Source organism: Erinaceus europaeus, chromosome 7, assembly GCF_950295315.1.
Source record: "Erinaceus europaeus chromosome 7, mEriEur2.1, whole genome shotgun sequence".
Lineage (NCBI taxonomy): Eukaryota > Metazoa > Chordata > Mammalia > Eulipotyphla > Erinaceidae > Erinaceus > Erinaceus europaeus.
Window position 1 is genome coordinate 62,521,526 of NC_080168.1, and position 21,215 is coordinate 62,542,740.

General features: G+C 47.2%; 1 protein-coding gene across 2 annotated transcripts in view; it reads right to left on the reverse strand.

Annotated features, from left to right (window-relative positions):
- KRAS (KRAS proto-oncogene, GTPase) overlaps window positions 1-13,997 on the reverse strand; it is a 43,936-nt gene extending 29,939 nt beyond the window's left edge. Inside the window, exons 1-2 of one of the 2 annotated variants that reach the window (XM_060194540.1) lie at window positions 13,818-13,997; window positions 10,235-10,356 (exon numbers count right to left, since the gene is read on the reverse strand). In XM_060194540.1, the coding sequence (XP_060050523.1) occupies window positions 10,235-10,345 (111 nt within the window). In that variant the 5' untranslated portion in view covers window positions 10,346-10,356; window positions 13,818-13,997. The remainder of the gene's footprint in view (window positions 1-10,234; window positions 10,357-13,817) is intronic. The other variant, XM_060194541.1, reaches the window with a different exon arrangement.
- Window positions 13,998-21,215: the final 7,218 nt, after the last annotated feature.

The following is a 21,215-nucleotide window of genomic DNA, read 5'->3' on the forward strand; positions in this document are numbered from 1 at the left end:
CAGAAGAGTGAGCCAACAGCATACAGTACAAGTCAGGAGTCAATGCCTCAAGACCGTGCAACCCCCACCCCCACCCCAAGAAATGGAAAGTCCTAGGACAAGTTAATGAACCATATCCTTTGATATCTTATACTACACATGTTCCAGACAGGCCAAACAGGTAGGGGGCAGGCCCCCAGCTGCAGGGACTATGCTGCAGTGATCTTCTGCATGGCAAAGACCCTGGTCCTCTCAATTAGTCATTTTCAGCATCAGCACACAGCAATCTGCCCAATCCTTTGTGATTTCTAAATAAAAATGCCTACAGATAAACCGTATCTTACTTTACCTCTTTCCCACCATGAGACACTGGGGTTAGTTCCTTTTATAAAGCAAACCACACACAATACTACAACAGCCATTCCTGATTATACAGCTTAAAACCTTTATTCGATAAATCCACAGGGTAAATTCCTAGAAGTGGGATTACTAGATCAAAGGGCCTCCAGTCTGTTTGGTACGTGTTTGCCAGTTCACCTCCAGGAGGTGTGTGAGTGTGCCCTCCAGGGTAGAGTTCACCTCTCCATGCCCTTCTCAGCATGTTCACCCTGCTAATCTTACTCAACAGGAGAGTGAAAATAGCACGTATTGTCTGAACTTGTACTTCTGTATTAATCAAGTGTGTGTGTGTGTGTGTGTGTGTGTGTGTGTAGTATTTTCTTTTTTGCCACCAGTGTTATCACTGGAGTTCCTTGCCTGCACAATTTCACTGTCTCCTGTATTGCTTAATAGAGGATGAGAGATATGGGGAAGGGGGAGTGAGGCAGAGGGAAGGAGAGAAAAGACACCACAGCCCTGTTCACCGCTCATGGTGCTCCCCCTGTGCAGGTGCTACCAGGTGGGGTCAGGCACCTGAACCCAGGATACCTTACCTAGCAAGACGAGGGCTCTGCTGGGTGAACCAAGCTCTGCCCACTGAAGATTCCTTTACACATGTGTGCATAGCCTGTTTTGTTTCCTTCTTGGTGGACAGGCTGGCTATCTATATCCTCAACCCTTCTATTTTTTATATTTTTTTTAAATCTTTATTTATTGGATAGAGACAGCCAGAAATTGAGAGGGAAGGGGGTGATAGAAAGGGAGAGAGACAGAGAGACACCTGCAGCCTTGCTTCACCACTTGCAAAGCCTTCCCCTTACAGATGGAGACCAGGGGCTCAAACCCAGGTCTTTGCGCACTATAACATGTGCGCTCAACCAGGTGTACCACCACCTGGTCCCCTTCTTTTCCTGTATGGGTATGAGTCTGTCTGATTCTTAATGGAGCTTCTTCACCAAAGATGCAACTGCTTTCCCCAGGTTTTCATTCACCATGTCTGTCAACACTGCCCTAATTTCTATGTAGCTAATTCCATCTTTCGCTGCTCTATGCTTCCCTAAATCTTTTAAGAAAACTTTGAAAATGATCTCTTTTCTCAGTGGAGAATGAAATTTAATCTCAATCCCACAACCAAGATAACATGGTGTTATATTTATTTACTCAATTAGATAAAACTGACATTAGAACTTACACAGGACAAAAAAGATACTTAGGAGTATGAAGAATGAAATTTGCAGTGACACTCCAGAAGCAACAGACACATCTAATGTCTAGGTGGCAATTTCTTTTTTTTTTAAGATTATATTTATTTATTAATGAGAAATTAGGAGGAGAGAAGAGAGAGAGAGAGAGAGAGAGAAAACCAAACATCATTCTGGTTCATGTGCTGCCGGGGATTGAACTTAGGACCTCATGCTTGAGACTCCAGTGCTTTATCCACTGTACCACTTCCCAGGCCACACTCGATGGCAATTTCTAAAGATCATTCTCCACTGAAAATCAGAGATCTCTGGGCAAGTGGCTAAATACAGGTTGGGGACAGGACCAGGTAAACTTGCTGTAATTTGTTCCAGAAGTAAGCTGATGGGGCAGGTCAAAAGGATGCAGACACTGCCTAACAGGGCAGTCACTGGCCAAATCAGAAGCAAGACTGAGCATAAAAATCTTAACTAGTCACCAACCCAAACATGGTAAACAGGAAAAGAATCCAAGGCCATTAACATAAAGCAATCCACACAAACAACAAAGGTGAGAAAGCATGTATTAATCACAGAAATCTGATGATCACTGCAGAAGTAAATAACAAACTTAGAAGATAACCATTTTGCATTCTAGCACAGCTTGTCACGGAGACCGCATCCCCCTGCATGCAAATATGTTGAGGACCAAGACAGCTATAGCTCCCAAGTCGCTCCCTACAGACTATAAGTGTAGAGGAAGTGAAGACACTTTCACAACATGGGGAAATGTGGACACTTCACCCTAGCCAAGTAATCAACGTCAACACTCTTAACCATGGAACAAAGCAGCCTCGTGAGCCTCACAGGGTGATGCACCGAGGGCCCAACATCCTGCTGAAGGTGAAGCTGAGCATGAGGAAAGATTTGGACAGGACTGAGTGAGAAGACACGTACCACACTGGCCCAGACTCAAAGAAGGCTGTGGTCCCAAGTGACTAAGACTGGTGAACTGTTCTAGATAACAAGCGACTCCAAGGCATGACAATTACGTTTTGGTTCAGAGTCAGGAAAAAGGAAAATCAAAACAGATGAAATTGGTAGATGGGCTAAGTGAAGACATAAAAGACAATCAATGAAGAGATGTCTTCATGCACTGTCATCACAGTAGAAAGTATTTCTGCTGGTATTATGTTGGAAACCTTTTTCTAAATAGGGCCAGGCAGCAACTGGTCTCTGTTGCAAACAGTGAACCTGATGGCATGAAAACAGAGCTAGGTTGTCAGGTAAGTACGACAGCCTCGATGTGCCCCCATGAGACTTCACGGGAGCAGAGGGCAAACTGAGTGGCCTGTAAGTGGCCACTGGGTAACAGAGCCCATCTGTTAGATGGCATGGGTTCAAGGTAGAGGGGGGACAAAGGCAACTTGTTCTCTATCATGGCAGCAAACAAAAGCAACATATTCTATTATGTGTGTGCATGCACATGAATAAATTCAAACATATATACAGATACAGAGAAAGCAAATTAAGACATTATGCTAACTAGGTTTTTGCTTGTTTTATCAGAGCACTCCTCAGCTCTGGCTTATGGTGGCATAGAAAACTGAACCTGGGATTTTGGAGCCTCCAGTATGAGAATCTTTTTGCATACCATTATGATATCTACCCCTGCCCTACTAAGTCTAGTTTAAAGACTGCAAATACTGTGTGTGTGTGTGTGTGTGGTGTGTGTGTGTGTGTGTGTGTGTGTGTGTGTGTATTTTTGCTACTCTTCCATAGGTTTAAACTGTCAATGCAGAAAGCTGACAAAAATGATCTAGGGGAAAATAAAAATGAGCTACGCAGTTAAGTCCTTTTACCTCTTAGCAATCTGCTTTATACTATGCATATCTGCTCATTTTTTCCCCATTGAGACTACAGTAATATAACTCCAGTAAACAGAGGTATCATAAGACAACAGAGTAGAGACAGATACAAGGAATGCAGAGTGCTTCTGGGCACAAAGCCGCTTAAGACATGCATAATCAGGATCACTGTCAGGACATGCTCTCTTCAAAGTACTTGGAGGCCAGGAGGCAACAGGAAGGCAGGGACCTGGCCCCTTCTGCTCATCAATGCCCAGGGCCCTGTGGAAGGTAGGCTGCCTGGCCTAGAGTGGGCACCAGCTAATGCTGATGGAATTAAGGAATTGGCTGCACTACTGAAATGACAGGTATACTTTTTCTTTCCCTTATTTTCATTGCCAGCTTTCATGTATACCCTTTTAAAGCTTATGTTATTATCAACCCAAGTGAGAAAAAGACATGTCTACTGGTTTTCACACTCAGTCTTATTTGTTACCATTCCAGAAAGACTTACTCTGGATTGACCTTAATAGTACCTGAACTTTTGTGTTCACTGACTCTGAAAAGCGGGTGCTCACAACTACTCTACAGTCATAAAAATCTACAAAACATGGGTTGGGGAGATGTATACACGCAGAGCACCAGACTTTCACACCTGAGCGCCAGAGGCACTCAATCATAAGCAACCCCGAAATGTGCTCTAGTCAGCCCTTCCCTCCATCTTCTCTCTCATGGATATGTAAATCTCTGAAAGGAATTAAGAGACTGTGGGGTTATAACCACTATAGCGGTTGTCTTCGGGGTGGGAAGGTGGGGACACAGAACATGGGTGGTAGGTGCAGGGTGGAACTAGACCCTGTAATCTTACGATTCAGTAACGCAGTATTAATCACACACACACAAAAAAAAAAAAAAATGGGGGAAAAGGGTTATAACATACTTTACTAACAGTCTATCTATTAGAATAAAATTTTTATTAAAAGAGAAAAGAAAGAAAAACTAAGATTCAAACCTGCAGAATGTGCTCTGACAGAGAGCCACTCCTCTGCTGGGCCTTCCTGACAGCCCTTGCACACACCCCTAAGCTTGGGTCTGGCCTTTCGCCCTTCTAAGGGGTTTGAAGTTGGGGAGCTACAGGGCTGCCATTTACCCTTTCAAGAGGGGGTAGCCTTAGTTGGGCCTAACAGCCCCTTCATTCTTTCTCCTTTCTTAAGTAAATGTACTCACCCACATATTTGAGTAGCTAGGCCTCACTAGTCCACATAGCAGATAATACAGAGCAGTAAATAAAACAAACTTTTGACACCCCCCCTAAATATACATACATATATAGAGAAAAAATAAGACAATCAGATAAAATGTCTGCATGTATGAACTGACTATGCCCAAGACATCAATATAACAGGAAAAACACCCAAACTTTGGGTTTCACTGTCATTAAAGCAAGTCAGCTGACCAGTAGAGGGCGCTCACATGAAAGGGGGAAAAGCTGGCCACATCACTGAAGAACTGCATCTACCCAAGTGCTGTGTGTCCCCAGCCTTAACTTATGTCCTGTTTAAAAACTTTATTGCTCCATCGCTGGTTTGCAATACTAAATAAGTAGCTTCAGCAGTACAATGTCACACCCCTGGCTGATTTTAAAAACAGAATGCTTCCAAAAGATGGCAGAGTGAGCTAGTGTGACATTATCAGCTCAGAAAAAGATAAAATTGAGAGTCGGGCTATAGCGCAGCGGGTTAAGCGCAGGTGGCGCAAAGCACAAGGATCGGCATAAGGATCCCGGTTCGAACCCCGGCTCCCCACTTGCAGGGGAGTCGCTTCACAGGTGGTGAAGCAGGTCTGCAGGTGTCTATCTTTCTCTCCTCCTCTCTGTCTTCCCCTCCTCTCTCCATTTCTCTCTGTCCTATCCAAAAACGACAACAACAATAATAACTACAACAATAAAACAACAAGGGCAACAAAAGGGAATAAATAAATAAAACATTTAAAAAAAAAAGAAAAAGATAAAATTGGTATTATGTTAACAAGTGAGAATCTTAGGAAAAACTTAAGGGGTAAAGGCTGGGGAAATAGCTCACTTGGATAGTGTGCTGCTTTGCCATGTGCACAGCCCAGGTCCAAGCCCAGCCCCTACACCACACTGAAGGATGGGTTAGTGCCATGGTCTCTTTAAGTTCTCTCTGCCTTGCTGCCTGTCTCTATTAAAATATACATGATATATAAACCAGCTTTACTATGGAGGCAATCTGTCTGTAAGGAGCCCTACAGAAGCCGTCAGCAGCCTCCTGCCTCAGCCACACATACATCCCTGTCCCTGTGCCCTGGAAGCCTGCCACCAACACAACATTTATTACTACTGGTATATATATGAGCACGAAAGTTCAGCTTATCATATCACATGAGGCTTTCTTCTGCACACTGGTCTTCAATGTTGGTTTAATCATAGTGTCCCTCTCTATGATCTAAAAAACCTAATTATTCCCCAAGGAAAATCAGTTCCATAATTAACACACACACACAAAAAGCAAGAAACAAAAATCTCAGCAAATAGATTCAATTCAGAGCACTAAAGATGGAACAAATGAACCCAATTGCAATGCCATTCTTCCCTACTGAATGAGAAGCTGCTCCATCAAAGGATGTAATACTTGGAAAGCCCTCTGAGTGTCACATGAACAGAAGCATGCAGGGGTCAACAGAGTAAAATCTGGGGAAAAACTGTCCTTTCTCTATGGAGTTTAACATAGATACACAGTATACATTTACTAAGTGATCACCTATTGTTCTGATGTTTGCCCACAGTTAAATCTGTTTTTGAGACAAAATTTTTCTTCTTCCACCTAGCTTTGCCTTGAAAAACATTAGTCTCAGGAATATTTTGATAACAAGTTCCCCCTAAACTATAAAACATATATTATTTGCTAGCCTCTTACTATGCTTTAAATATAATCTTGTCCCACTAGCAAGTTATTTATTCAATTTAATTTTTATTGGTGATTTAATATTGATCTACAAAATTATAAAATTGGAGTATAATCCCACAGCATTCCCACCACCAGAGTTCTGTGTCGCCACCCTCCTTCACTGAAAACTACAGTAGTTCTCCCAAGGTCACAGATACAGGCTGACTTTATAACTCTCTATAGCTACATTTTTTTTTTTTGCTACGTTCCTGCCTTCACTTCCTAGAGAAACAGTTCCTGGCTTCCTCTGTTGTTTTCCAGATTTGCTTCCCTTTCAGTGATGGTGTAAAAACAAGATTCCTGGTGACAAACACTTTAGGCCCTGGTGGAATGGGGGTTCAGAGCTCTCTGCTCATCAACTGGAAGGTGGTGTAGTGGAAAAAGCTTTGGATTCTCAGCCAATGCTCTCTGCTCATCTTCCCCTATCATTTATCCCTCTGGGGGTAAGGACCAAATTTCTTTTTGGGGTGCTGAAGGTGGGAGTCCTGGCTTCTGTAATTGCTTCTCTGCTGGACATGGGTGTTGGCAGGTCAATCCGTATCTCCCACCTCTGGAGCTCTTTGGTGGACTTTATAAAAAATAAGGGTAAAATCCTTCAAAATTTGTATTTGAGGTGCACAGTTTCAATTACAAAAAAGTTCCATCTTTGCAGTAAGCCGTCCTACCTCTTTATCACATCTCCACCACTAGCTGGTACTGTGTGTGCAACCACCACATCCTGATAAATCTGAGTTGGTCTCCAATTTAAGTATTTGCTTAGCTAACTTGAAAGCTAACTTCTCACTTTCAAAAAGTGCAAGGGTTCAGTGAATATTCTAATGGCTGCAAACAAAAAACAGTAATTACAATGCCACTATTTATTTCAAGCGAATTACCTTTCCGAGAATGTATTTACTGATAAAATGTATGAAGCGGTGATTACCAACCATATTTAATCTCAGTATAAGTCTCTGCAAATTCTAAACTGCTAGAAAATGCAGAATGACTTGATTGACTTTTTCCCCCCTAATTTCTTTCCATCTGATTTCCTTTAAGGCTGGAAAGCTGATGTGAGTTCCCTATGCCTGTGCTCTCTCTCTGACCTACATTATTCCATTACTCCACTAACAGCAGGTATTGCCCCCCCTCCTCCTTTGTAACTTTTTTTTTGGATAGGACAGAAGAGAAATTGAGAGAGGAGAGGAAGAGAGGGGGAGAGAAAGATAAGACACCTGCAGACCTGCTTCACCGCCTTGTAATTTTTTACAGAAATACCATGTCTACATTTCAGCTTAACTGCTGACTAAAATAAACTACTCAAGTCTCTTGCCTCTCTGGCAGCTGAACTACACTAAGAATTCAGTGTGTTCCAAGAATCACAGTACCTGGGAGATAAAAGACAGTCTCTGATATCTTTCCCCAGGTGGCCAAGCTATGAGGAAGGTCAGTTCCAAAGTCCACAGGCCACCAATGCTCACCTGAGCCAAGTCTTCTGGTTTGGCAGAAACCTCTGAGCTATGGGCCAGATTCTCTAACGTTTCTGTACTGCCCACAACCCCATAAAAGATAAACTTCTAGCTTCATTTTGTTCAAATTTACATTGTGCTTTAGCAGCAAGTCATATCCAATACCCTCCAAATCTAAATTACCATATTAACATGCTCATTAATGACGTCTGAGAGGAAAGGGAGCAGAATAGAATTCCTCAGACAAGACTTGTACTAAAATCTTTCAAAGTCCCAGGAAAATGTCCATGCTTAAACTGAATTCTGGGGGTTGGGTGGTAGCACAGCAGGTTAAGCGCACATGGCACGAAGCACAAGGACCAGCATAAGGATCCTGGTTCAAGCCCCCAGCTCCCCACCTGCAGGTGGGTTGCTTCACAAGAGGTGAAGCAGGTCTGCAGGTGTCTGTCATCCTGTCTTCCCCTCCTCTCTCGATTTCTGTCCTATCCAACAACAATGACAGCAGTGAGAACAACAATAACAACAACATAACAAGAGCAACAAAAGGGAAAAAAATAGCCTCCAGGAGCAGTGGATTCCTAGTGCAGGTACCGAGCCCTAGCAATAACCCTAGAGGCAAAAAAAAAAAAACTGAATTCTATTAGGACTTCCTTCTACATCTGAGTTATGGTATACAAAGAAAACCCTGGCTTTTGAAATATGTGAATGAGAAATGGCTTATCAATGGGTGACTTAATTCTCCTCAAAGGGGAAGAGAGTATCATGCACCTTGAGTTGACCTGTCAAGAGGTAAAATATAGGGCGGAAAGTAGATAGCATAATGGTTATGCAAACAGACTCATGCCCGAGGCTCCAAAGTCCCAGATTCAAACCCTACCCCTCCCCCTCAACACACACACCACCTAAGCCAGAGCTGAACAGTGCTCTGGTTAAAAAAAAAGGTAAAATATAGATCATACAGCATCGACTTCTATTATACCAGCCTCCCAAGATCACTTCCCAAGATCACCAGCACCTTCAGAATCTATCTTAATACAATCAAAGCGTTTCCTGAGACTCGGGGAAAAAACTCCAGATGATACTTACAACTGATTACAAAAAGAAAAAGAAAAAAAAACAGCATGTCACATAGAGAATAAAAGCTAAGGGATTAGGGTTGCTTAACCTGGGGTAAAGAACAGACTAAAACCCTAACAACATAGGTCAGTGTCCAGGATGACATGACAGACAATTCCCATCTCTACAGATGCTAAACTTCCCAAGAAGATTAAGACTGCGTGGAGATTGTGGTGACTTACATGGAGCAGGTGTGGGCATTAAAATATTCCTGAAATCTGACAATTTTGTAAAAACAATGTTAAGTCACTAATATGAAAAATAACAAAAAAGATTTAGATTCTACAGAAAACTAGCTTACAATTAACTATGTTCTGAAATGAGCTAAAGAGGGCAGCTGTGTGCCCTTCCCTCCTGTGGGGTCTCTGGGTCAGAGAAACCCTTATCTGCTTGAGGTCATCTGAGGACAGCGCTGTCAGAAGATACAAGAAAGGACTACCCGACCACTCGGCATCTCCACCAAGACTTTACTTGAGCTATTTTGTTTTTGACCAGGGCACTGCTGCTCTGTTTTAGCTACTGGTGGTCCCAGGGATGGAACCTGAGACCTCCTGCCCACAACTCCTGTGCACTACCAGACCCAATCTCAGCACTGTGCTGTTGGCTTTTACTCTGGTATGGCTTCATGAAAGAAAGAAAGAAAAAGATGGGACATACATTCATCCCCTCACCTCACCCCATCACCACCTCCCCCCCCCCCCAAAAAAAAAAAAAAGAATCCCAACATGCCCTTGAGTAAATTAAGGGCTGCAGAGCAAAGGCAAAGACTGGTAGTGGCACCTTGTGTATCACCTGACCCACACAGAAAAAAAAAAAAGAGTTCTTAATGCCCCAGGTAGGTTGGGGGCTCTCCATTGCTTAACATGGAAATAGGAAAATACAACCAACTAAGCTGGTCTTTTTGTAATCGCACCATATGGATGTGCAGTACAATTCAACTTGGACTTCCATAGGTGAAGTCATACGCAAGAGAACTCAAAGACAGCCACATTTCCAACAACAACAAAAGTGATTGTTAGGTAGCAACAAGGTGCAAGTTAACACTGACCTGCTCAGAAAAGCCCTGAGCTACTCTTCTAACCCAAGCACTCACAGACCAGGTAGAACACAGGCCTTGGATCTGGCGTTTCTCAGAGACAGAGACTCTTCAGCCCCACAGTTAGGTGGGACTTCAGGGTCAAAGTCCTGACGCCCGAGAACTTTGCAGATAACAGTGAAAATTATTTTCAGAATAAATGCCACATTAAGAAGTGGTCAGAGAGATGGCCTTTTAACCCCCAAAGAGGGATGTGCATAGATAGAGAAGCTTAAGATGGAAGGTTTACCTCTATCGTGGGGTCATACTCATCCACAAAGTGGTTCTGAATCAGCTGTATCGTCAAGGCACTCTTGCCTACGCCACCAGCTCCAACTACCACAAGTTTATATTCAGTCATTTTCAGCAGGCCTTAGGACAGAAATAATGAAAATGGAACCATGTTAGAACACAGAGCTGCAAGAAGGCAACATACTCCACCCACCTAGTGATGCACAGAAAATCATTGCAGAAATGCCTCACACACGTCAAGGCTGAGAATAATTCCTGCTGACATCACAGAATGCTCCATCTCCACAGCCAGGCCCGAGTGTAAGCTAAGGGCTCTCCAAGGAGCAAGCCCTGACCTCCCTGGCAGGTGCCTGTGCCCTGTGGATGCTGCAGGCGAGGGACAGTGGAGTGTCCATTGGGGCCAGCATCAGTCACAGACTTTCTAGAAGCAGAGTCCTTCCCCCAGGACAGTTAGAAGAGTCAGATGGAAATGAGGAGTGTAGGAGACAATCAGATGAAGCTGGACTGTGTGGGAGGAGAGCTGAAGACCCAGATGGACATGTTCACTGTTTGAAGATTTTAAACTGTAAAGTGTCTGCTGGTGGTGGTGGGGACACAGTTGTAAAACCCAAGGGAAGTTTGGGGATTTGGAACTGTTCACTCCATATGATCTGCTGCTTAATCACAGTATCCACTCCCACAGCAGTGCTAAAGACCAGCACTTCTTCGAACAATGAAAACACTGTTACTTGGGACTGGAAGGTACCTGCTATTTGTAAGGAGAGGATTTTAAAAAGGTGTGAGTGATGCCTGATAGCTCTGTGACGTGTCAGCCTTTGCTTCCCCCACAGCTGCAGTAAATAATGACTACTGGCAAGGACAAGAACTCAAGACAGAAATGGGCTTTTCAGTCAGTTGTTTCAAACTTTTAAAAATAAAATGAGTCTTTCTCTCCTTCCTCTCACTAGTAACAATACATGTCAGTAAGGAGTAAACTATAGAAAAGATAGCAGTAAAAGATAGCAGTAAATGCACAATGATTTAGCGCAGGGCAAGCAATTTTTAATTAATGTGCAGATGCCATGCAAAAAAGCACTATGTATAGGCAGTGCCGTTTACTGAAGGCCAAGAACTGTAAAAACAGGCTCCAGCCCAACTCTAACTTGCCACCACCCTGTCCAATTCTAAGCTGAGACAAAGACACTATAGACAGAGAATGGCTGTGCCACTGCTCCTAGCCCCCACACCCCCAGCTTTACTAGCTGCCTACCTGAACCCCTTCAGGAGTCACACCTGAGCCAAGGTGTTCCCACCTTTTATCTTTATTTCAAACATACACAAAGTGCATGGGTTAGAGGAGAACCACACCAAGCTGTATCTCCAGGCCCTGCTCATCTCAACCACAAACCTATCTGGACAGCCTGGAACAGCAGTCCTCAAAATGTGACCCAGGAAAACTGGGGGGGAGAGGGGGCTGGTGGGGAGAGCTCCACGAGGCCACAACTGCTTTTGTAGTAGCAAGATGTCAGGCCTTCTTTCCACTCGCTTTCTCTCACTTTTCAGGAAAGTTTTCTGGGCTGTGACCACAGTGGGTTGAAGGAAGCAGGAGGATCCAGATGTCTCCTGTGTAGCCATATAATTAAAGAGGTTTGCAAAAAGTGTGAGCCCACACCACTTTTGCACTTGTTTTCATTTGGAAACAAAAAACTGCTATAAAAAGTGGCATTTGTAGCTCAGGACTTAGTATAATGGTTATGGCAAAGAGACACTCAGAACTGAGTCTCCAAAGTCCCAGGTTCAATCCTCCCCTGCACCACTATAAGCCAGAGCTCACTGGGTTCTGGTAAAGAAAAATTAAATTAACAATAAAAAGTGCCATTTATGTTAACAAATAAAGGGCTGATTATTTTCATTTTTAAAGATCAGTTTTAACTTCTATTATAATATTGATATACTTTTTATAGGAACCCTTAATTTTATGAGCACAAATGGGTCCATCATAATGGCCAAAAGGTGTGATAGCCTAGGAGAGGCCACCAGCAGATACTGGGTTAGAGTTCAGTTGGATTGACATGTGGGGCCCCCAAGAGGTAAATGGCCTGCACTCTATTTGTGTGTACAAAAACTAATGGGGGGGGGGGCAGAAACGTTTTGACTCAAAAGAAAGAATTAAGTCCAGCTGGGGAGACAGTGTAGTGGTAGTGCAGCAGACTTTCATGACCCAAGCCCCAGAGACCCAAGGCTAGAAGTGCTCCTGGGGGGGGGTAGTTTATGTTAATCTTTAAAATAAATCTTTAAAAATTTGTAATAAGGGCTGGGGAGATAGCATAATGGTCATGCAACAGACTCTCCTGCCTGAGGCTTTGAGGTCCCAGGTTCAGTCTCCAGCATTACCATCAGTCAGAGCTGAGCAGGGCTCTGGTGTGTCTCTCTTTCTCCTTAAAAATAAATGAAATAATAACTAATCCCACTGAGCATGTATGTCAGGAGTCCCCTCATTCACAGCTAAAAACCCATCTAGAAGATAACTGGAAACAGCACCAAAACAATCCATTAAGGGAGAGAAGGAGAAGAGAGGAGGAGGAGGAGGAGGAGGAGGAGGAGGAGAATGGGAAGAGAAGGAGAAATGGGGGAGGGGAGTGGAGGGGAGGGGAGTCTTTCCTATGTCATCAAAAGGAGAGCTCTCTCCACTCCAGTCTAGCCTGCCGGTGGCTGGGTCTCCAAGCCAACAGCGCCAGTCGCCAGACTTGCTGGAGTCAGCACTCTGGACCCCATCACTGGGCAGTGACATCACCGTGGTGGATGCTTGGCCCCTTTGGAGTTTGTTTGACAGCGCGGCTCAGGCCTGCACTACACCGGGCGAGGAGCCCCAGCCCTTCTCCCCACGTCGCGCGGGAAAGCAGGGTGGAGAGACCCCACCGCTCAGGGTGGGTGGAGAGACCCCACTGCCCAGGGTGCTCAGGGTGGGCACCTCAAAGCCCAGGGCCTGGGGGGAATCAGGGGAGAGGGCGTGGAAGGAGAGGGGATAAGGTGAGCCCACTTGAACTCCCAGCCCTAATTCCAGCGGCTGCAGGCCACCCTCCAGCAGGCGGGGAAAAGGACTTGTAAAAACAGTAATGACAGCAATGAAGATGATAATGAGGAGGAGGAGGAGGAGCAGAAGGAGGAGGAGGAGGAGGCGGGCGGCCGAGCTTCCTCAGCGGGCTTGGGCGGGGGCCACCTGTTCGGGCCCCACGTCCCCCGCCGGCGCCTCCTTTGTGGCCGCGGCAATGTCACGGCGTGGGGGAGGGGCCGGGCGGCCGGGATTCCGCCTTTCCCTCGCCCGCCCGCCCCCCGCCCCCCACACCCACCCCCGCGGCCTGCGGGGTCTGGCCGCGCCCCCGGGCCCCCGCTGCCCCGGCTCCCAGGCCGGTCGGCGTCGGCGTCGTGGGCTGGCGGGAGCCGGCCCGACAGAGAAGGAGGCGCCGCCCCGACCGGGAAGCCGCCCGCCGCCTCGCCGCCGCCCCGGGACCCCAATTCATTCAGCCGCCCCGGCCCCACCCGGCGCCGGCCTCGCAGGGTGGGGAGCGCGCCGGGGCCCCGGGGTGGGGAGCAGCGCCTACCTCGCCCCCGGGCCAGGGAGCTGCAGCGCCTCAGGCCCCCGCGCCGCCGCCGCCGCCGCCGCCGCCGCCTTCGCCTCAGCTGCCGCCGCCGCCGCGCTCACCGCCCGCCGGGAAATGGCGCGGCCGGAGTCCGGGCCGAGCCGCCGCCGCCGCTGCCTCCGCCGCGGCCGCCTGCCAATCGAGCGCCGAGCGAGCTGCACCCTGGCCCGCGGCCGCAGAGGGCAGGGCTATCGATGCGCTCGGCGCGCGACTCCACCCCTGACGGACGCGCGGGGAGGGGCGGGGCGCAGCGGGAAGGGCGGGGCGCAGCGGGATGGGCGGGGCCTGACCTCGGGGGGCGGGGCCTGCGCGAGGGCGGGAGCAGAGACGCGGAAGCCACACCCCCTGTGTCTAGCCGCAGAGTCCGGCGTCACCCGCGGGACGAGTCCCCACCTGGCCGCCGTGTCCCCCCAGAACCGGCCCCCTTCGTCCCAACCGGGCCCGCCTTTCCCTCCAACCGCTTCTCCGTAACTCAATCGCATCTCCATCGGAGGCTCCTGCTCCTACCAGTCACCCCTCTGCATCCCAACTGGGCCCCCTGCAGCACCTCCAGAACCTTCAACTGGGGCGCGGGGATGGCTGTCATTACTTGTGGACCCCGTGAAGGTGGGCTCTAACCCCAGCTCCCCGACCTAGGGGCGTGCAGACCACCACGGACCCACTCCCTCACCAGCCTGGACCCTGGGAAGCTACCTGCAGACCCAGACCAGGTGACCGGCAACATCCTGGGAGGGAAGACAGTCCCCTGGGTATTCTGAGCCATCACAGGTCCCTGCTGGGACCTCAGGTCCAGGTAGCAGTGCTGGTGAGAGTTGAGACCTGAGGCCGTAGGTGCAAGCAGTAATTAGGAGACTGATTAATCAGTAAACACATCGAACAATGGAGCAATTACATTTTGGCATTCCCAGGGTCTGCACTGATAAACCCCTAGAACATAGATTTCGGAACCTGACCAGCCAGTCTGTACCTAGAGGACCACCGCCTGCATCTCTCCCAGCTGTCCCTCTGCACCACGGGGCAGAAGGGAATCAAGTATCCACCAGTTCCAGCCATGTCTGCTCACCTAGGCCTTACACACCAGCAGCTGCCCTTGACATCCATCCCCTCGACAGTACTGCAACCTCCAAGGCTCTTGCTCCCAGCACTCCACCAAGTAAGAGAGGCAGCAGCAGGGAAGGAATGGGAAGGGCCTACTCTAGTTAAGTAGTTTGCTGAATGTGCTGCACCTGTCGTCTAATTTAGTGATTGTTATGAGCTCTGGGTTTTCTTTTTTCTTTCTTTTCCTTCCCCCCCCCACACTATTTCACATAAGAGGAAACAAATTGAGAGAAGTTAAAAAAAAAAAAAAAAAGGCCCCAGGTTCACCTGGCTAAAATGAAGTGCCCTTCCTGTCTGGTAACTTTCAGGCATCTGCTCCCATCTTTCTAGTGTTTCCCATCCACAAACCAAAAGTGCAGGGCCCAGAGGTAGCTCTGGGGAAGGATACAGGTGAGACCCTGGGTCCAACATCTGGTATCACCTAAATGAAATGTTGGGCTGGGGTGACAACATAATGGTTCTGCAAAGAGACTTCCATGCCTGAGGTAGCTGAGGTCTCAGGATCCATCTCCAGTGTCACCATAAGCCAGAACTGTTAAATAAGTAAATGCACATATACAAGTTAGAACATCACAAATGACAGAACAGTGGTCCTGTCTCTCACACTGTCCATCAAAGACAAATTTTAAAAAGATATGATAAAGAAAACTTCTGAAAATCCTACATGGTTTTAGTTATTTGACAGCCACTGCCCTTTTCTGCTCTGAATTCTTACTCTGATAGCCTGTGATCCTCCCTTCTTCACCTACATACTGGTTCTTGGCTGCCACTAGAAGGTGCCAGGCACCCTCTTCCTCATACCAGACCACTGCTCAGCTCTGGTTTATGGTGGTGAAGGGAACAGAACCTGGGACTTTGGAGCATCAGGCATGAGAGTCTCCTTGCATAATCATTTTACTATCTACCCCTGCCCATAGGAGTCTTTTGTTGAGTGCTCCCCAGATATCAGCATGCATGTCACAATTCTCCCAGTCCCACCTCTCCCTGCTTTCTGTCTCTGCAGAGCCCCCCTGCTAGCTTGCAATATGCTCTAAAACTTACTTTGTGTCCTGGTTGGTCAATCCTACCGGAACAGGAGCACTGCCAGGACAGTCAGGCACGCTTGTTCTCTTCTCCACCTTCTCTGCACCTGCAATACAACAGATACATGTGGGGTGCTGAGTGAGGGACCCTCCCCCAAAATTAGTGGGACACTAAGTCCTGACTGACACAGACAGCCTCAGACTCTGGAATCTGTGTTTTCACTGTCTCACAAACTCTCCCTTTGTACTGCCTCCAGGTCCCATTCTGATGAGCCTAAAGACCCTATGGGGGTAACTAGAGTGTCTGTACACTGTGGGCCCGATGACTGGGAGTAAAGTGGGTGTGCTTACACTTGTGTTCAAGGCTCCCTTGTTGTCATGCTTGCCTGTGCATCACAGGCTTATTCTGTGCACCCTGAAGCACTTTTGAAAGGCGCTTGTCTCCTCTGACAACTGGTGGTTCTCCTGTTGTTGAGAAGGCCTATAGCAGACAGGTGGGAAAAGCTTTTTATCATGCTAATCTCAGGCAGTGTTTGCTGGAAGCTAATCCATCCTAAGGTCCCTGGTTATCATACAGGCTCATAATCTCCAAAAGCAAAACCTTTCAGGGAAGAGTGGGCTGGCTCACCCCAATACCCTCTGTGAGCTGTGGGTCTCACCAGTAAGAAGTTCATGAGTCATCTGGCAGATTTACAAGAATGCAAGTTCCTAGGCCCCTCACCCAGCTGCTCTTCCTGCTACCTTTCATTCATTCATGCTGCTGCCTTGTATCATACAGACTCTCCCTTTCTTTGTTCCCCGAGTTCAAGCATTTGGGTGGCTGCTAGAGTCACTGTGGGGGGACAGGAGGGGATGAAGTTTCTGCTTTTCTGCTCCTGGGAAGGAAGGCAGCCACAAGCACATGGACATGGGTGCTCTCAAGTGCTGAAAGGGATTGGGCTCTTGCTCTCTGAAGGTCACGCTAATCCTCCTTTCCTGGGTCTTGTGTGGCCTGGGCTCCTGGCAGGTATAAAAAGGGCAGGACACTGCAGAGCTGGGCGTTGATTCTCAGGAAGTTAATTTCAAGGAAATAAGGATACAGGAGCTGCAGACAACGGGGGCTCCTCTATTCCAAGAATCAGCTGGAGTCCAGGCAGTCCGGGACAGGCGTGGCTTCATGCTCTGGCTCTGTCAGTCTTTTGCCTGGCATCTCCAGGCTGCTCCCTCCGAACTGTTCCCCTCCCTCGGCCTGCAGGAACCCCGCCCTGTGCTGTGCATGCAAACATCCCTGTGCAACCACTGTTCCCTCAATAAAAAGGGCCTTGAGGGGTCCAGCTCCCTGCCTGCTGGGCCACCCCATCATGGCTGGCCTCACTGGAGAACCCTGCTTTTGCCTGGGTCCAAACAGCTGTGACCAGAAGAGCTAGATATGGACATGACAGGGGGTGGGAGGGCCACCCCTGGGTGCTTTGGGGGGCTCTGTTGTATAGCCTCTCTCTCCTGCTGGGAGAACAGGTACTATTTCAGCTCACACATGCACAGCATGCTCTGCCACTGAGCTACATTCTTAGCACCTTGAACTGACTTCTTTTTTCTGTGTATGTGTATGATTTAGTATTGGTTTACAAAATTACAAGATAACAGGAAGGACTCCATATTGTTCCCACCACCAGATTCTCTGTCCCCTTCCCCTCCACTGGAAACTGCAATGGTTCTCCCAAGGTCACAGATATGGGTTGACTATTATTTCTTTTTAAATTTTTTTTTAAAAATATTTATTTATTTTCTCTTTTGTTGCCCTTGTTTTTTATTGTTGTAGTTATTGTTGTTGTTATTGATGTTGTCATTGTTGGATAGGACAGAGAGAAATGGAGAGAGGGGAAGACAATGGGGGAGAGAAAGACAGACACCTGCAGACCTGCTTCACCACCTGTGAAGCAACTCGCCTGCAGGTGGGGAGCCAGAGGCTCGAACAGGGATACTTGCTCTAGTCCTTGCGCTTCGTGCCACCTGTACTTAACCCACTGCACTACCACCCGACTCCCCTTGACTATTATTTCTATAACTATCTGCCTATCTACCTATCTATATTTTTGCCCATTTTTCCTATGGTTCTACATTTTCTTCCTTTCTAAGTCACACCTACACCTATTACCTATTCTGAATGTCCTTATTTTTTTCCTCTTCTCTCTCTGGGTCCTGATGGCACTGGGTTTCAGAGCCTTCTAGTCATCTTCCTCTAACCTTTCTCCCCTCTGGGAGCATGGACCAATAGTCTTTTTGGGCTGCAAAAGGTGGGAGTTCTGGCTTCTGTAATTGCTTCTCCACCAGACATAGATGTTGGCAGGTGGGTCCATACCTCCAGCCTGTTTCTCTTTCCCTAGTTGCGTAGAGCTCTGGAGAGGTGAGGTTCCAGGACACACTGATGAGGTTATCCACCCAAGTAGGTCAGGATAGAAATATACTATCATCTGCAACTTGGTGTCTATGAACTGACTTTTATAAGTTAATGAAAGGTGCTGGGGAGATACCATAGTGGTTTATGCAACAGATGCAACAGACTTGAGGTCCCAGGTTCAATCCCTGTCACTACCATAAGCCAGAGCTTATGGTAGAAAAAAAAAAAAAAGAGGGAATTGGGTGGTAGTGCAGCGGGTTAAGTGCAGGTGGTGCAAAGCTCAAGGACCAGCGTAAGGATCCTGGTTCCAGCCCCTGGCTCCCCACCTGCAGGGGAGTCACTTCACAGGCGGTGAAGCAGGTCTGCAGGTGTCTCTTTCTCTTCTCTTCCTCTCTCCATTTCTCTCTGTCCTATCCAGCAACAACAACATCAATAATAACTACAACAATAAAACAACAAGGGCAACAAAAGGGAATAAGTAAATATTTTAAAAAAGAATGAAGTAAAGAGAGAAACTAACAAGGAAAAAAAAGGGAAGAAAGGAAAAAAGTAAGGAAAGGGGAGGGAGGGAGAGGTTAATGCAAGGATTACTCAATGAGTTCTGTTAACAGCTAAAACTTGTGAACCGAGCACAGATTCTCCTAGTGAAGCCAGTAACCAATCTATTTTTTTTTTTTTTTTGCCTCCAGGGTTATCGCTGGGACTCGATGCCTGCACTATGAATTCACGACTCCTGGAGGCCATTTATCCCATTTGTGTTGCCCTTGTTGTTGTTACTGTTATTCTTGCCATTGCTGCTGTTGTTGGATGGGACAGAGAGAAATCAAGAGAGGAGGGGAAGACAGAGGGGGGAGAGAAAGACCCCTACAGGCCTGCTTCACTGCCTGTGAATCAACCCCTCTGCAGGTGGGGAGCTGAGGGCTCAAACCGGGATTCTTAAGCTGGTCCTTGCTCTTCGTGCCATGTGCACTTAAAACACTGCATTACTGCCCAGCCCCACCAATCTAATTTTCTAAATGGGAATTCAATGTGATAGATGCATCTTAAACTCAAGGAGTGAATTCCATGTAATTGTGTGTGATCATTGATAGCACTGGAAAAATGCGAGTTTAGAGGACAGGCAAGAGAGAATGGAAACACAGAAGAGTCTACATGTGGTTCAGAAAGGGATGTGTCCTGTAGGGGTAGTGGAGGAGTGGGCATTGTACAGTGCTGCATCGTCAAGTCTGGCAGCTCTCAACTGAGCAAGGTGTCTAGCTAAAAGGAACCCGTAAATCCAGTGTGACTAATGTCAGCAAGTTTCATGCTTGAATTGGCTCCAGAGGATTTGATTCTGCTTCAGGACTGTGCCCAGCATAAGCTGCAGAGGCTGATGTGAATGCTCCTTCGGTCCCTTGAGTCGGGGCTCCCAGGAGAATGGATGAGGAATGGGGTTACCATCAGTCACTTGGGGTTTTTCTAGTTTGTTTTAATATTGTTTTCATTCAGTTCTTCTTTAAACTTTTTATTTATTGATTGATTTTATTTGTTAGGACAGAGAAAAGTTGAGAGGGGAGGCAGACAGTAAGGGAGAGATAGAGCGACACCTGCAGCATTGCTCATACAGTCTCCCCTCTGCAGGTAGGGACCAGGGGCTTGAACCTGGGTCCTCACACATGGTAACACATGTACCTAACCAGGTACACCACTACCCGGCCTCTGTCATCAGTTGCTTCTGCCTCACAGGGAAAAGATTGGGACTCAGCAATCTTCTTTTTCTAAGGATAATTAGAAAACTGACAAATGTTTAAGAGAAGGAAGAAAAAAGAAAAGGAAAGGAAAGGAAAAGGGAGGAAAGAAAAGGAGAGGGAAGGGAAAGAAAGGGAAGGGAAGGGAAGGGAAGGGAAGGGAAGGGAAGGGAAGGGAAGGGAAGGGAAGGGAAGGGAAGGGAAGGGTAAGGAAGGGAAGGCTTCTGTGGTGTTATCAGGAGGCACTTTCTCTAGTCTTTTAGCCACTCATCCTGAATGTGCTCACAGATGGCTGGAGACGGGCACTTGGAGTATATGGACATTCCTGGGGCCCCAAGTTCCTTAGGGTGCAGTCTCATGAATCCAGATATAAACCTAGGAAACTCAGACTCAAATGTAGATTGCTTTACCTTTTCTTTCCAGTCTCAGAGTCCTGAGGGCAGTGGGAGGGGGGGGAGGGGAATGTACCACTTGTGAAAGAATTAGGGGCCTGGCTAGGTTCAGTCACATCTCTACCCAAAATAGTAAACAGTGTGCAGAGCACTTATTCTTCTCCCTTCTGTGCTGTTGAAGGAGCAAGCTGTGTGGAAATGTGTGTCTTATAAGCAGTCCCATGGCTATAAATTAAAGAGGGGTATGGAATCTTTCTGTGGTGCTGGCTTGCTATAAAGAGCTTCCATAAATAAATAATGAAGATGCATAGACATGCAAGACACCAGCACGGGCACTAAGGGGCAATTCTGCAAAGTGTGAGCTCTGAGAATCCACATCTGAATTGGAATGACCATTTGACACCCCTCACCACACCTGCTCTGGTCCTCATCCCCAGTCCCTCCCAGCTGTGCTCTGTGAACTGTCCTTCTTCAAATCCCCTTCTTATACAGCTTGTGGAGTAGCTGCTTCGAAGCACAATGCTGGCCCCTCTTCCCTGGACGGGCATCATCAAATCTGCTATACCAACACCTCAAGTTCAAACCTGACTCTGCTTTGCCCACCTTACTTCCCTCCCATGAGATAGCAGACTCCAAGCCAGGCTTCTTTCCTCCCCCCCCCTTGGGTCCTGCCACTGTGACACTGTCCCTGCCTGCATTCTGATGCTCCTGTGGGACCTTCCCTTGTCCTGGAGCAGGAGCAC